Source organism: Grammomys surdaster, unplaced genomic scaffold, assembly GCF_004785775.1.
Source record: "Grammomys surdaster isolate TR1022 unplaced genomic scaffold, NIH_TR_1.0 125941, whole genome shotgun sequence".
NCBI lineage: Eukaryota > Metazoa > Chordata > Mammalia > Rodentia > Muridae > Grammomys > Grammomys surdaster.
In genome coordinates, this window is record NW_021620763.1 from 1680256 (window position 1) to 1697871 (window position 17616).

Here is a 17616-nt window from a genome sequence, read left to right on the forward strand (position 1 = left end):
AGAGAGAGAGAGAGAGAGAGAGAGAGAGAGAGAGAGAGAGAGAGAGAAAAGAAAAAAGAAAAAAAGAAGAAAGAAAGAAAGAAAGAAAGAAAGAAAGAAAGAAAAGCCCCTGCCAAATCTCTCTCTTTTATTTCCAGAGTAGGTCCCTTTGCCCCTCCCAAAGTCTGACCCCAGAGCTGTTAATCCAGAGTGTGTTAATCCCCACAAATCTCCCTTTCTACACTGCCTTCGTCTTTGATGGACAGTCTGCCACATGCCACTCAGCCCCTCTCTTATGGGAATTTATTCTGAGCTCTTCTGGAGTAAGATGTTTGTGTTTCATCTTGGCATTTGTCTGCATGGAAGATTTTATTGCCTTCACTTTCCAGAGAGCTGGAAGGAGGGGACTTGCTGCTGTAATCCATGAGTAAGCAACCGTGCCACGGATCTAACTCGGGTCTTCCGTCTATACCCACAGCCGTTTGCTCCCTGTCTTCTCTCTGGTCTTGGCGTTCCTACACATTGCTGCCAACTTCCCTCCTTGATTCTGTACCTGAGACTCCCAAGCCCTCTGTGAAACTTTGTCCTCAGGGAGGCCCAGGCTAGGCGAGAGAGATGTTCAGTGTGGCCTTGATGCTGAGATAGGGGTGGGGTAGAAGAGATTGGGGACTGCCTCTGCTCTTCTGATAGAAAGAACAAAGTCCCTGCTCTGATTCTGAACAGGCTTCTGAGCTGGGGATTGGTTAATGCAGTGACGCTTTAAGGAAATCTGGAGTCTCCAGGATGGCCTAAATACAGAAGAAGGCTTCGAGAACTGCAGATCCCTCCCAGGCCCTAGACTGCAGGTCTATAAGTTCAGGACCAAGGGCTGAGGCGTGTGTGTCCCTGGCGAGGTTTCCCACGGCAAACAAGAGGCCTCTGGGAATCACATCCTTATGGGAAGAGAACCTGGTCATTATCTTTTCCTGCTTCCCTGGCAGAGGCTGGTGAGAATGAGCCTGCACCAGGCCCTAGGGGACCAGTTCTAGGTCACTCACGGCCATCTAGGGAAAGGTCCCTTTTGCAGATGTGATTGTGTCTCAGATCAAGCCATGGCCCAGGAGCAAACAGGCCTATTATGCTGCCCACTCTGCCTTTTCTTCCCAACCTCCTCTTTGTTGCCACCTATGTTCAATTCACATAGACTGAAAGATGTCCTTCGTGACTCCACATTATGTGCAGCTATGAACTGAAGGGCTCTGTCTGTGGTCCTACTGTGGGATCCTGTCATTGTCCATGTGGCTGGTAGGAAGCTAGGCAGGCTGGAGTCCAGTTTTACCCAGCTTAGAGGTTGTCTTGAAGGATCTGTTTGCTTCCTTGGGTGTGTTTTGACTGCCTCCGTGCTATAGCCTGGTTGAAATACAGAGGTTTAGAATAAAGCAGGACCCCGGGGCCCTCTCTCCAAAAGCCCCACTGGTCTTTAGTTGTATAGAATTCTCCCAAAGCTGATTTCTGTACACCCGGCCTTGTGAGGAGCGGGAGGAAGCCACAAGACAGGGAGCTCCCCATTTCAAAGAACATCTGCAGCCTCAAGATGACCACTCAGTATAAAAGCCACTGCTGGGCTGGAGTTCTGCTTCTCTCACTGACCATTCATGAGAGCTGGGGGTTATGTTTATACCTTTACCGTATGCATGCTCCCTCCTCTGTATACGGAGGAATACACAATAACTGTCCAGATCTGCAGGATTGGTATTTGCTGGGTGTGTAAGTACCATTCAACACCCAGCAATAATCAAATAGTGAAGTTAGTATATCAAATTTAAATTTATAAAGCTCCAGGAAGCACTTAGTGCTCCTATTTGAGACAATCCATTTTTGTCTCTGATTCGTTTTTGCAAGAATCCCAGGGCAGGAAAAGCTCAGGTGCAGCAGGGCTTGAAGCATCCTTCCAGGGCCTGTTGCTAAATCTGTTCCATGCTTACAGACAGCAGCCATCCTCATGTGTCTAGCTTGTTAGTGTGAATATTCCCAATGCCCTTGGAGGGTTTCCATCCAGCGCGCGCTCATGTAGAAACGCCGCGTGGCAAACCTTTAATCAAATATCATGAAGAAGATGTCAGCTCGATGCAGACGCATCTGGGAGCAGCAAGGAAGACTCTTTCATTTTCAAACCTGTCACAGAGCTCTAAACACAGGCAGCCTAAGAGAAGGTGCATGCAGAGGAGGTTGGGTGCAACAGGCAACCAGCAAGGCCTGGGAATGTTCTGATGTCCTTCTCAGCCCGGCCTCCCTATAGGCACAGTGTTGAAAGCTCACAGCAAGAGAAGTCTACAGGTCATGCTACAGAGCCCAGAGAACAGAAGTGGATTCTTGTCAGAGAGAACTGTCCTGCTCTCAGTCCTCTGCCAAGGGAGAACACAAACTCTGGCTGGAAAGGTCAGAGCTGTAAGGAGAGTCCTTGGGGACCAGGTCACTGAATAGACAGGTGCTGCTGTTGTACTGTAATTTCAGCCTGCATCTAGGAACATCACTGGCCGAGGAGGATGACTGGTCATGAATTGAAGGCTTAAGCTGCTAAATGGCTCAGTTCCCGTCTCACTTCCTTGTCATGGTCTTCTGATCCGCCAGCCCTTGCCCCTTCCCCACAGCCCTGCAGCAGCACCACACAAGCTTGGAGCCTGCTGCTTGCTGGGTCACTGTTGGGAAGTGGTATCAGAGAGAGGACCACACCCAAGGCAACCCCTCAGCAAACATCAACTCACTTTCCTACCGTGCATTTAACCCTGTGATCTTGTGCATACCACTGAACCATCTGTGTCCATCTTTTCTTGTGGTTCAAATACTGAAGGCAGAGAAGGGCAGCACGGAAGGAGGGAGACACACTGAATGATCACCTGGCTGTCAGATGTTGTCTGAGAGGTGCAGAAGTCTGCCTGCCTTGTGGTTAAGGATGTAGGCTAGAAAGTCAGACAGCCTACACTTCACTCCAGTGCTCCCTCAGCCTCGGCATCCTCAATTGTAAAATGAGACTAAAAATGAACTTCCTTGTTCAATTGTTGTGACAGTAACAGTCATCAATGCCATCTTCGTCGTCACTCCTGGAGCATATGGATGTCATAAGGGCTGGCTGCAATGTCAGCCTTGGCTTAGAGACGCTGGGCAATGTGGCCCAATTGGGCAATGTGGCCCAATTAGTCTTTAAGATTAACTTTTCTCATCCAACATCAGAGTAATGAATAATAATCGCCACACACATATCACAGAGTGGCCTCAGGATAAACACGGCTCTCTCCTCATAGCTCCTCAACATGGAAGCTCTCTAAGAAGCGTCCCGGACTTACCACCCTCCTCTTTTAGAAAGTGGATGTAGTTTGGTTAGGCCATAAGGTTGTGGGTGACCTATTAGCAAGAGGAAAGGAATCTGAGAAACTGTTTGCCGGCATACACTCTCCAGGACCACGACCCAGCCTCAGGCCCCGGTGTGTACACCACTGCCCAGCAGGTAAATGTTGCCTGACCACAAAGTCGAGGGGAGGGACTTTCATCAGAACAACTTTTAGTTGGAGCCCTGAATGGGAAGGCACCCTTGCTGCTGACCTCACCTCCCAGCATTGCTCCGCTCCCCAGAGACAAGCCTCAGCTTGGGATTTGGAGAAAAGGCAGAGCTCCAGGGCCCAGGGGTGTTTGCACAGGGAGGAGGTGGAAGTAGTTTCAGAAGCTTGATTCATTACTACAGCAATCTCTGTCAAACAGGTTTCTGCAGTTCAGGGAGACCTCTTTGTTCTATTGTTCCAGACAGCCAGACAGGCCTCCCTGCAACCCTGGAAGGGGGCAGTGGGGTGGGAAGGAAGCCCCCTGGAGTCTTGCCAGCAGGCAGCTGCCAGCAGCAACTCTGATCACACAACACCAAGGATCCCTGATTAAGGCCTGTAAACCTGGGGAGCTGAGGGTGCCAGATCTGTAAAAAGCAGCTGACACTACAATAGAAATAAAACCAAAAAACCTAGATTCCCCTTGAGGAAGGTACCAGGCTCTGCAAGTCTATGATGGGAAACCTGGCTCATTCCTGGACATTTGAAAGACTAGCTCGCAGACCATTTGATTTCGATGTGATAGAATATCACTCAATCTTAAAAGCAGCCAAGTACTGATGGATATTATAATAGGTATTATATGGTGAATATATATTACATATATGTGAGGTATATATTTATATATCATTGTATTAAAGAAAAGATGCCAGAATCAAAAGTCTGTACATTATGTGACTCCATTTATAGGAAATATCTGGAACAGACAGACCGATAATAAGCAATCAGTGGTTGTCGTGCGTGGAGCGGGTCCACAATGGGAGTGACTCGTGGGTGTCGTTGGTAAAGGTCTGGTGTGAGGCGGTGCTGACATCTGCACAGTCTAAACCTGCACAGCTTAAAACTCACTCGGATATTATGTTTAAAGAGTGAGTTATGGTGTGTGGATTGTCTTGATTTAAAAAAAATTCACATAGTTAAGAAAGGTCTAAGTACTTGCTCCACCAACATTCGCTGGGCACCTGTCCTGTCAAGTCACTGTGAGCAATCAGGCTTCTGCTGATGGATGAGACAATAGGTCCCTTCTTCACAGTGTCAGTATTCTTTTGGATTGAGTTGAACCTCTCCAGCTCTCGAGTTTTCTAGTCTCAAACTGAGATCCTTTATGTTGCTGTTGCTTGGCTGATTTTGGGTTTGAGGGTTTTTTGGTTTTTGTTTTTTTTTGGGGGGGGGTGATTTTTTAATTTTATTTTTGTTTTTTGTTGTTTTGTTTTTTGTTGTTTTGCTTGTTTGTTTATATGTTTTGAGACAGGGCTTCATGTAGCCCAGGCTAGTCTTGGATTTGATGTATAAGTGAGGATGACCATACGTTTCTGATTCTCCCACCTCTACTGAGGTGACAGGTCTACACTACCACACCCAGGTTTTGCACTGCTGGGAATGGAGCCCAGTGCTTTGTGGATGCTAGGCCAACACTGCCAGTCCTGGTTCGAATCTCTGTTGGAGCTCTTCTCTTGATACTGCCCTACTACAGTAGCTGAAGTTCCTGAAAAACTCCATGTAATTCCACATTTCCCCATCAGTGGTCCCCAAGCCTGATGCTCCACTGTGACTTGCTGCTGAGCAGAGCCCATAAAGCCACGGGTTCTGAGGTGTTGTCCGAACCAGGCTGGGGTGGCTTTGCTCTCATAGCTGCACACCTGTCAGGTTCTGGAACCCTGCTCCAACTCTTCATGACCAGAGCCTGGCAGCTAGACTACCCTGATTGCATTCTGGATGGTTCCAGGACTCCCACACATCCCTCCTATGTGCACTCTCGCCTCCCCCAGGGGCCTGTCTTGGGATCACTGTCACAGGAACCAGCATTTTGCCTCTTTCACAGTTCATTGTTCTCTCCCTTCTCTCTCCATGGTGTTCATAAAAGGGAAGCCAGGAAAAGTTGTCCACAGTGCAAGAATAGCAACGTTACCCTTCCACTGGCGGGGAGTAATTGGGACTCTGAAAGCAGGCTGCTTGCTCTACCCAGGCCTCACTCTTTGGCAGATGTCTTTAGGCCATTCCTATGCACAGATGGGGTTTTACTGAGGAACACGTACATTTATCACTATGTTAAAATAGGATTGGTTTGTATAGGTTTGATAATAAACTGACAAACATTTAATATGAACAGAAACAATACACGCACACACACACACACACACACACACACTCATTCACTCTGTAAGACTGTGTGCTCACTATGTGCTCATTCCCAAGTTGAGAAGCTGAACAGGAATGGTCTCAAGTTGCCCACCATAGCCTTGAACTGCTGATGTTCCTGTCCCCTCCCCAAAGCTGGGACTGCACACCCAGCTGTGCTGCTTCCCTCGAAGTTCTACATTCCCTTAGCTGAGTTTACCAGTGAAGACACCCTCCTGCCTGCCAGGTGATCACTATCTTGCAATTGAACTGGAACAGTGAGGGTTTGTAAGGGTGAGAAGTTCCTGCCAGTGGTTAAGCAGATTTGGTGCAGGGTGGGAATGAGCTGGGGTGGAGGTGGGGAAGACATCCTACCTGGATCACTCTTCTCTGCAAAGGCTACGATGTGGATCCCATTCAAGTCATCTTCCTGAAAGAGGAAAGAGTCAACATTTCCTTTTAGGAGGAGAGAGATACAATGTGTGTCAGGGGCAACAACACAGAAGCTGGCAGAGAAAGGGAGACAGGGATGGACAGGGGATAGATACCCAGGCACAAATGAGCAGGACAGGCACACATAAAGGAAACAGATGCTGATGGGTGTTTGGTAGCAACACATGGAACTTCAATAAGGGACTAGGATCAGTGGATTTATAAGACAGGGCAACAGATACAAGAGTTAACAATAAATATGTCTCACTCCTGTAGTCTGGCGAGTCCCAAGAGCAGCAGCAAAGGGAAAAATGAGAAGAGCATGAGTCTGGCTTATCAGAGGCTCCAGGGGCAACAAAAACTCTAGAAACAGTTCTATTGAATGTGACAGTTTCAAATGTGAGTTTTGAGGCACCCCACCAGGAGTTATCATTAAGGGTGGACCAGATTACAGGGACTTCTGCCACGGCTGGCAGATCCTTAACCCTCTGAGGGCAGTAAATAGCCCTCTGCTCAACTAGGATTTGGGTCACTGGTATCCACACTAGAGATGACGATTTAGCCAATGACTGTTTGGAGAGGTGGGGCCCATGGAGCGAATCAGTAATACCTCCTGGTTTTTATGTGTATGAGCAGTGTTTGCTAGATATATGTCTGTGCACCACATGAATTCATGGTATCCAAAGAGGCCAGAAGAGGGTATTAGATCCCCTGGAAGTAGAGTTACAGGCAGCTGTGTGTGGCCTGATATGAGTGTTGGGAACAGAAGCCAGGTCTTCTACAAGAACAGCAAGTGTTCTTAACCACTGAGCCATCTTCTCAGCCCTCAATGGGAACATTTCTATGAATGTGAAGAACTCCAAAAAGAGGTTGGAATTTGGGACTATGGTGGTTTGAGGTTGTGTCCTGGCTGGGAGTGCCAGAGCAAGGAAAGCAAACTAGGGAGCATGTCAGACGGCAAAGAGCACTTCCTATTTGCACATCTGGGACAGGAAGCCTGCCTTCGTGTGGATTATGATTGGGGAAGGAAGAGTGAGAGTTTGGAGTAGCCTCTTGTATAGGAAATGAGACCCTCTGGAGACTCCATGCTATGAGATGGAGAAACAAAGCCAAGTGCAAACTGATGGCTACTGCCAAGAGAGAGGTATTCACTGGGAAGCCTAGTGTCATAACAGAGTCATCCTATGGGGGTAGGGACCTGACCCCCTCCAACCCCATTTCCATTTCGATTGATTTTAATGCTGCTGCAAACCTATCTAAATGCTAATTTTTTCCCTTTGAGTTTGGTATGAACGAAACCTCCAAAAATTCCAAGATAGATTAAATAGAAAATATTATTATTAAAAACAAGAGTGGGCTCTGGGTTGGCCAGATTCCCTGGGGAATTGAAGGCTGCAGACATATATGTGTGTGCTCCAGGTTATTAGGAAAACCCAGCAGTGACCAGAGAGTCTGAAGTTCTCTGTTGTACATTTGTTATTATTGCCAGACAGACTATCCCGATCAGGTCTCATTAGGTAGTCCCATGTCTCTGTCGCCTGCCATCAGTTGGAATTGAGCACCCATAACTCTGTGGAGCAGGCTTCATTTCTGCCTGCCCTTCCAGACTGCACTTGGAAATTGGTTTTAGAATTAAGAATCCATATTCATTTTCTGACAGGCTGTTCCAAGTATGCCTGTCACTACTCTGAGCTGAGATGGGTCCTAGGTGAAGCATTGTAACAGAGGTACAAAGAAGCTCTCTGCAAGCATCTCGGGGATGAGGGACATGAGTCTGTATTGGACACCTGTGGAGACTCGAGGCCTGTGCTAAGTGCTGGGATTTTTCCTCAATAAACCCATAATGCAATTATCTGCATGCAAGCCTACGAAGCCCATGAGTCAGTTGCTCCATAAAAATCAGTGTACACAGACAGAGTGCCAAGGGCCAGAGTGTCAGCTTTCTCTGAGTCCAGAAGCCTGGGCTCTGTAGATCACTCAACTGGCCTTTAGACAGTGCTGTCTTGAATTTTTTTCTCTCTTTTCTGTTCTCTTTCTTTACTTTACTTTCTTTTTTCTTTCTTCCTATTATATTTAAGTTAGTTTACAAGCAGCAGGTTTCAATGTGTCATGGAAACTCTCTTTTGTTCATTTTATTTTTTATTTTATATTTTATTTGAGACAGAGTCTCACCATGTTTCTCTGGCTGACCTAGAACTCCCTATGTAGACCAGGCTGGCCTCAAACTCACAGAGATCCCCTTCTTCTGCTTCTGAGTGCTGGGACATATCACCACTTCCAGCTGGAAGTTCTTTTTCCAATTGGAGGAATCTTCCCTCTTTGACCAGATGATAAGCTCCCTGGCAGAAGGCACTATGCCTTAAAATAGCAGTCGCCAAAATGGCAGCAGTATCTACCACTGGCCACAAAAGAACTGGTGAGATCTGCATGTATGTCTGTGCACCACATGAGTGCAAGAAGAACTGGTAAGTTCTTTGTGATCCCTGGACTCTGAATTGCAAATCCACATCATGTTCCTATTCAGTACTTAAAGAATCCCAGTGACTTACTAAAGCCACAGAGCAAACAGAGACCTTAGTGCAATTGGCTGGTTCTGTCTATCCCACAGCCCTCTGCTGGTCCATCCTGTGTGTCATAAGAAAGGGTCATACACTGTGTAGCTTATTAACAGCAGGAATCCAGGAGGCTTATGTCTTACTATTTGGGGGGTGGGAAGCCCAAGGTGCCCTCCTCACCAGTGAATTCAGTGTCAGATGAGGGCTTGCTCAGTCTTTGGTCTTTTTGAGCCTCCACCTCTTTTTCTTTCTTGCTTGCTTTCTCTTTCTTTGTTTCTTTGTTTCTTTCTTTGTTTCTTTGTTTCTTTCTTCCCCTCCCTCTTTCTTTCTTCCCCTCCCTCTTTCTTTCTTCCTTTCTTCCTTTCTTCCTTTCTTCCTTTCTTTCTTTCTTTCTTTCTTTCTTTCTTTCTTTCTTTCTTTCTTTCTTTCTTTCTTTCTTTCTTTCTTGGTATGTGTGTGTGTGTTTGTTTGTTTGTTGGAGAGCAACTCCCTAAGTAACCCCAGCAGACCACAAATTCACTATGTAGCCGAGGCTGCCCTCAAACTTATTAGCCTCCTGCTGCAAGTACATACAAGATTCACCATGCCCAACTTGAGACTTCTTTCATAAGGGCAACCCTAACTACGATGGCTCTGACATGGTGACCAATGAACTTCCAAAGTCCCCACACTTGACATCATGTTTTCAAACCATGAATTTGGGTGAGATACAGATATAGTCCATGGTATCAACAGTGAATGGCGCTGTTTGAATAAACTCAATGCTGCGTTCTGTGAATGTGCATAAAGAAGTTTAAATGAGCCTATGTATGCAGTGGTCATGCACCAGACTCCAAAGAACAGGGGCTATGGGACCCACTATGTTCTCCTGCAGATTCCTTAGCTTTTTATATGTTCCTGCCTCTCAATGAATGTCCAGGTTTGGGGTTGTGGGTTTTTATATTATTTCTATTTCTATTTCTACTATTATTATTATTATTATTATTATTATTATTATTATTATGTGATTATGATGAGGGAAAGGGAGCATGCCACAGCATTCGTGTGGAGGTCAGAGAACAACCTTGTGGAGACAGTTCTTCTGCTGCCTTTATGTGGGTTCTGGGGGTTCCCAGCTTCCCAGGCCTGTTCAACATTGCCTAACTTAGCTTAGCCATTCCTCCTGCCCTGAGTTGTTCTGCTTTCAGACTGTTTTTTCTATTCAACCCTTAGTACTTAAAGCTGGGAGAGCAGCCTTCACTTTAGCAACTCTCTTCATAACACAGTGTAACGGTTTCTTACTAACGTAGCTTCTGCCAACTCAAAAGAGCCCAAGTCTATAAAACTCTTACTCAGTGAAAAATGGAAAATACAGCCATACCTAGAAGAAACTAGTGTTACCAACTACTTACCAGCCATGTTACCACTGTCCTTATTTTATTCTATCTCCTTCACCTCTATTGAAATTCCTCAAAGTGAATGAGCAAGTATAAAGAAAACAAGATATAGCCCTCTTATGCAGTGGCACTGCTTTGGGGTGACTAATGAAAGGCTCTTTAGTCCTGCCTTATAAATTATTCTTTAATACAATAGAGGAAGAGTCCTTCAGAAGAAACTGCTGGGGCAGGTGAGATGGTTCAGCAGGTAAAGGTACTTGCCACTTAACAGATGACTTGATTTAGTCCTTGGTACCCACATGGTGGAAGACAGAAACCAACTCCTACAAGTTTCATTTGACTGCTACGTCATCACACATAGGCACCAATACCACAGTGTCAGCCTGTGAGGGACACGGCCACTTTAGGACGAGATACTGGAGAAGACATAAGACTTGGGTCCAGATAGCTTTGCACCCCAAGAACCAGTGCTTATTATTCATGTGCCCTTGAGTAGTTAACCTAGGATGGTCATAGTTTTTCTATGTGTAAAATGGGCTAAAATAGTATTTGTCCTACATCACCTTGAAGAGCTGGCCGGTTTAAGTGAAAGGGCACCAGCAATGGCCTAGAAAGTGTCACACAGACTCTGGTTGGTTTTGTTCATAGACGCTACTTGAAGGCACAGTGGGAACAAGGTGCCTCTCCAAGCTTCAGAGTCTCTGACAGTCCAGGACACCAACCTAGTGGAGAGGCTAACTTCATCACCTTCTACTGTTTTCAGTTGATACACTTTAAAAAGTATCATTCACCGAGCGAACCAGGCTCATGGGCCAGTGAAACCCAGAAATTAAGAGGTTTTTGGAACCCTGGAGGTCGTGGCTGGCTGCTCCACGGCTGTCATCACGCCACAAAATGAATATATTGAATTGCACCACAAATGATATGGCTATCGTTTGGACTACCATGAGAAAAAGAGAAAGAAAAAAAGATTGGCCTGAAGGCTAAGCTCTACCATAAACAGCAACATGAGGAGAAAATACAAATGAAAAAGATAATTAAGATGCATGAAAAGAGAAACACCAGGGAAACACCAAGCAGAAGGACGATGAGAGGACTCCACAAGGAGCAGTCCCTGCCTGTCTGCTGGACAGAGAGGAACAGTCGAGAGCAAAAATACTTTCCAACATGATTAAACAGAAATGAAAAGAAAAGACGGGAAAATGGGAGGTCCCTCTACCCATAGTTCGTGCCCGAGGAGAAACAGAAGTATTGAAAGCTATTCCAACAGGAAGGAGAAAAAAGAAGGCACGGAAGAGAATGGTTACTAAAGTCTGCTTTGTTGGTGATGGTTTTACAAGAAAACCACCTAAATATGAAAGGTTCATTAGGCCAATGGGTCTACATTTCAAAAAAGCCCATGTCACACACCCTGAGCTGAAGGCTACTTTTTGACTGCCTGTACTCGGTGTGAAAAAGAATCCATCATCCCCGTTATATACAACCCTGGGTGTGGTCACCAAAGGTGCAGTTACTGAAGTGAATGTGAGGGAGCTGGGCCTTGTGACACAAGGAGGTAAGGTTATTTGGGGAAAGTATGCCCAAGTTACCAACAATCCTGAAAACAATGGGTGCATAATGCAGTCTTGATGGTTTGACAGTGATGTCATACAAGTCATTCCACTCACTACCGAAGACTACACGCTGTCAGGAAAACACCATTGCTGAACAACCAAGCAGCCTTACCCCATGTACAGTCATCAAGAAGTATTTATTAAGGTGTAAAGGAAAATAAAACACTGCCCATTTTTTTAAAAAAGGTATCATTCACTCACCAAGCACCTCCTATACCCTGAACATTCCATCCTACTGTCCTTATGAAAAAGAAAACTGCTTTAACTGTGTAGACAAAAGCCAAAAGGAACACATGCAAGATAAAGGCACAAAGCTGCTCAATGGCAAATGCTAGACTTGAACCCACGTCTCTGTGACCTTGTAGACTTGGGCTTCTTCCACTAGGCTCCCCTAAGTCACTGGTGGCACATGAGTGGAAGCCAGGGACTAAGGGAAATAAATTTGAGTAATATTACCTAGTAAGTAGCACTCAAGAGGATCATACTGAATCTATAGAAACCTGGGCTTTATATGGACATGAAGCTGTCCATGTTCCTAACATCTCACTCCCAAATGTCCACCCTACTCAGAAAGACTTCATAGTCAGAGGATACCCTTCTTGAACAACACACGTCACAAGACATTGCCATTTTCTTACCCATGTTTCAAACATGTCCTCTGGGCGCAAGCGACGTAGGGTGGGTCTGTAAAACAGGGGAGCATCCTTGAGTAAGGATCACCACAGCAGAAACTAAGCCTCAGCCCCACATGTAAATAAGACTTTGGCTCCTCTGCTTGAGCCTAAGGAGCCCTGACTTCATCTCTGTCCACAAAGAAGCAGAGCTTTCCCACCTACCCTGTCAGGAGAGAGATAGGCCCAAACCCGTTCAGCCCAGTCAAATCCTTCTTAGATCGAAGGCACACCAAGGGTATGGGGATGATCAAAAGGAATGGAGACAGCACCTTCCTAGTGTCCTCTCCTCATACATAGAGACCACCCCTGAAAGCCCAGGGCCAAACAACAAGGAAATGGGACAGACAACAATTACTCAAATACAGAATCCCAGGTTTTGTCACCAGGATTGTCCATCAAAACACAATAGATGTCATGTTAATCTTCCCAGTGCTGTCTTCAGGGACAAAGACTGACCAAGTATAGGATCGTGGTGCTTCAGGTCCAGTGAACACCTTTGTCCATGATAGGGAGGGAGGAGAGATGGCACAGTGGACCCACTACCATGTCCCATATTCCCAGATAGCTCTTTCCTCCAGAGCAGAGGCTAAGGACTCCAGCTGGTGGGCCAGCCCAGGCCAAGGCCTCTTGTTTGTGTAACTAGACCTCGACACACCCATCTGTTTACACATGAGCAAGGCTGCTTATATGATCTAAGCCCAGAGCTGAACAGCTGCAACAAAGGCCATTTGCCCCCAGAACTGTGTAAATATTTACTATGTGGTTCTTCAATGAAAAAGTTTGTGGAATCCCCTGCCAGAGATGCTCTGAGTCTTAGCAAGTATCCCTATCCTAGGAGTTATATGTAGAATGTGTGAAATTGTCTCTGGTTATATTACTTAATTACTCAGACTTATCTCATGGCTGTGACATTGTGAGAATAACAACTCTATGAGGTTGGAGAGTAGCCAGAGCTGCTCCCATAAAGCACCTGGAATGTTGTTTCACATATAGGAAGTTGTCACTGAAAGTATAGTTTCATCTGTATCTTACTCTTGCTTAGGTGGGGTAAGGGGTATGCACTAGAAGGAGGTACTCTAACCCTACCTGCAAGTGTAGAGCCTTATTCAGAAGTGGTAACATCCTTGATATTGGTCAAGGATGGACAAAGCCACGTTGGCCAGTTTTGTTCTACTTGGTGTCTTACTCTCTAGGTTGATGTTCTTCATGGCTCTGGATTGTCAACACTGAGAAGCTCTTACCCATTAATTACCTGGACCTGACACCCACCCACCCCATCCTCCACCTGTCCTCTCGGTCACCTTTGATGTTCCTTCACAAACTCCACAAGCTCCTCTTCTGTGTAAGGTTTGTTAGGGATGACATTGGGCTCATCCATAAATGGCTCATAGAAGCCAACTTCGTTCATCTTCAAGGATAACTTCTTTGCCACCTGTATTGAGCAGAAATCAGATGATCATTCATTCAAATGCTAGCTTAGAGTAGCAGTGGCCTATTTACCCAAGAGAGGGTGCTTTCATGCTTTGGTAACAACATGCAAGATTATGGGCTATTTTAACTTAAATGTCGAAGTAGTGGGGACTCGTATTCCTTGTGGTATGGGCTGGACTTATCTTTGATCAAAGAAAGCTCAATAGAAAAAGACTCATCTGGAGAATGAGGGCCTACGAGTGTCAAGGAGTGGTTGGAATAAAAAGTGGGGAAGGTCAGTGCATGGTTATCTTCCCTCTTCTGTGTTTGCCAGGGCTGGAGGAGCGAGCAGGTGGTAAAAGAACATGCTCACTGAGTGGATTTAATGGAGCTAATTTGGATGGAAAAGGCAATTGATGAACCCCATTAGAGCACACAGGCTCACAGAATCAAAGGCCAATCCATTCACCTGTCCTCTGATTGCTAGTTAATCCGAAGGGTGGAACATACTAGGGTTCAATCTCTGTACCAAGTTTGCTAGGTGTTTCGTTGGGACTTCCCAGCCTAAAAATAGCTATCCATCTTGCTTTGCATAGGAGAGAAAGGCTTCCTGGGACATAGGACTTTCAGTGCTAGACTCTGAATTGTTCCCAGGAAATCAGGATGAATGGTTTACCCTATAACTAATCTCAAAAAAAGTGCCCAGGGCCTGACAGATTGCCTCTCTTGGTTAAAGAGTCCACACACCAATGAGTTGTCGGGACAGAATGGTTGCTGTGTTTGCTTGCAAAGTTGCTGAGCTCAGGACCTCTCGTTGTGACATGCTCTGAGAGGCCTGGAATGTGAGGGCTCAATGGGAAGCCAAATGCTTTTCTCTAGCTCAGAGCCATAGTCCAAGAAAGCACAGGATGAAACAATGGCTCCCTTTAAACCGCACAGCATTGCCTCGGAGCTGACACCTTGTGGTGGCAACCACAGTGTGGTGACCCCAGTAACTCAGGGGTTGGGACTAGTAAGGGAGGCGTGAGTATTATATAAACTCTTACACAAGGAGGTCCACTCTGTGGAAACACTCACATCTGCAAGGACCATTGCTTGCTATTAATCCCAGGTCACTATATTCCAAAAGACATATTTTAATTTTAACCTCCTATGTGGAGTTAAAGCAAATGGATCTATAGTCAGGCTGGGCCTTGGTGGAAGCCCATAACCCCAGCATGAGAGGAGCTGAGGCAGGAGGATCACAAATTTGACATCAATTTAAACTAGAATGAGTTCAAGGCTAGTTTCATTTATGAAGATCTTATCTCAAGATAAAAAGTTAAAAAGTGGACTGAGGATGAGTTTGGTAGTAAAGACCTACTTTGTCTGGCATGCATGAGGTTCAGTCCCCAGCACGAAGGGTGAGAGAGAGACAGGGAGACAAATGAGACAGACAGGCCAGGGCCACTATTGACACAATCTTTTGTACACCTGCCTCTGGGACAACAAGCTTGAAAATGACAAGACTCTGCTCTCTGAGTTCACATGCTCACTCACTCTCTTCTAAGAGCAGGCTTCCAGGGAATGAGAAATGATTCATACGAACAAAAGCTGTAGTACTGTCAAGCACATGGCCTGTTTGCTATGTGCTGGCCACAGCTGAGTCATTTATGTTGCTTAGACTGTGTGATGCTCACTGTGATTGAACGTGGTCAGAGCTATCACTCTGCTCTGTTCTACATACAAAGAACAACTTGGGTGAGCAATTCATCAGGATCATATATGGAGAGATGTGCAGGGCTACTCTCCCTCTAGTTTCTCATGTTCCAAGCGTCCTTTTTCTCTTGAGAATGCCCTTGTCCTTGACCGTGCAAAGAAAGAAGTCTACAGATATTCTATAAACTCTGCACTGGCAGCAGACACTCTAACTAACGGGATCATTTTTTCTCATTAATCCATCCCACGTCTGGGAAAGTAACTATGACCTCCTAAGGGCGAGAACTGTTCAGAACCACATGTTAAGCAGCATGTGCATGCCTACGTGTGCACATGTCCCTTTGCATGGCATCTCTCATCCCTGGATGCCACTGTCAGGGTCTCCCATGCTAAGTGTGTGCATGTAAAATTGGACGGTTGAGGCCTTAGGTTGTAGACTGAAAGAGCCTGAATAAAGATCTCCAATGGTCTCTTGGGTCTTCCCTCCCTCCCTCTCCATGGAATGCCCTTTCCTTGTTCTTCCTTTTCTTCCAGCTGTGTATAACTGCATCTTGGATAGCAAGGACTGAAGGAGAGTAGACAGGCTAAGGAATGGTTCAGTTTGTTGATATGTTTTTAGTTGGGTATTCTGTGTCCATAGCAAGACTCTAGCAAAACCTGGCTCATGGGTGTTGCAATTACCTAATGATACATTGTGCTCTCGGATACCAGACAGTTCCACAAAACAGAAAACTGCTCATACTTTTCTTTTTTTCCTTTAGTTAGAATAAAATTTGGGCACTTTCAAGCCAGCTACCAAGGACAATGAGTGTTTTCCTGGCATTCACACACACAGGGGTTTTGAATCATGACTTTGCTGCACTTTAACAGGCCAGGCCTGTGGTCGGCGATGAAGAGTCAGCTGAGCAAGAACTTGGGCTTTCTCCACATCTGTCCTCTCTGTCAGCTCCTTTGGGCTCCAGTGTGATTCAGAACTGATTAAGTTTTCATTTCACTGCTCCTCCAGCACAAGGAAAAGTGTAGGCCAGGGTGGTTCAAGATGCTTAGAGCCGGTTAGAGCCGACACTCTCAGGCTGCTGGCTGCAAAGGTGGACTCTCACCTCTTGCTCCCACCACCTCCTCACAGGGGCTGAGGTTTAGGGTAGTCTGAGCTATACCACAGGGATCTGTGTGGGTCCTGCAAAGCTTCCTGGGAAGAGTTTAGGTTTATTTGGTTTTGTTTTAAACTTTCCATTCCTAGAGCTAAAATGTTTGCTTAGCAGTTAAGAGCATATGCTGTTTCTGCAGAGGACTGGATCTGTTCTGAGCACCTATTAGCAGGTTCACGGCGTCTGTAACTCCAGGTCCAAGGGGTCTGATGCCTCTGATGTCTGTGGGTTCCTTCTCTCTCTCTGCCTCTCTGTCTTTCTGTCTCTCTGCCTATCTGTCTCTGTCTCTGTATCTCTTGCTCTCTCTCTCACACACACAGACTAAAAAAATCAAAAACTCATTCAGATTCCTGTGTCTTGTCACAGCTCAAAAGACAAATAAACAAAAAACAAATTTCCTGGACTAATCCCATAGATTGTGTTTTTTCTTTTAATTTCTTTATCATATTTATTTGTGCGTATGCATGTGTGTGTGTGTGTGTGTGTGTGTGTGTGTGTGTGTGTGCCAAATGGGTATATATGGAGGTCAGAGGACAACTTATGAGAATTAGTCCTTCTGTCCCTTGTGTGGGTCCCCAGGATTGATCCCAGGTTCTCAGGCTTGACACCTTCACAGCTGAGCCATCTCGTTGGCCCACACCAAGACTTTTAAAAGCTCACTAGAGGAACAAAGATCGATTGACTGCAGTTGAGAACTACTGACTTTCAAATCTACACCAGCAACCATGTCCTCTTTACAATTCACCTCTTGATTTGTTACTGGGTTTTTACTAATTTTCTGCTCTTCCAATTTTTCTCTCACATTAAACTCTAAATTTTACAAGACCAATTGAATGTCTTGATTGATGCTATTGTATTTTGGGAGCCAAGAAGTCACCCAGTAAATATTTGCTAAATGAATAGATAAATCCATTGAATCTATGAAAGAAAAACCACTGTGTTGAATGTTTTCTCAATGTGTGAAAAACTAGAACCAAACTGTGTTCCTAACAGTGGCTTCTTCCAGGCCTTTCAATGTCCTTAATAGCTTCAAGTCTTTTT

At 45.6% G+C, this 17616-nt stretch overlaps 1 protein-coding gene across 2 annotated transcripts in view; it reads right to left on the minus strand.

The window, feature by feature from the left end:
- Casq2 (calsequestrin 2) overlaps positions 1–17616 on the minus strand; it is a 64449-nt gene that overhangs the window by 8082 nt on the left and 38751 nt on the right. For both annotated transcript variants that reach the window (XM_028752991.1, XM_028752990.1), the window contains 3 exons: positions 13621–13751; positions 12284–12329; positions 6045–6099 (listed from right to left, as the gene is read on the minus strand). In XM_028752991.1, coding sequence (XP_028608824.1) covers positions 6045–6099; positions 12284–12329; positions 13621–13751 — 232 coding nt within the window. The remainder of the gene's footprint in view (positions 1–6044; positions 6100–12283; positions 12330–13620; positions 13752–17616) is intronic.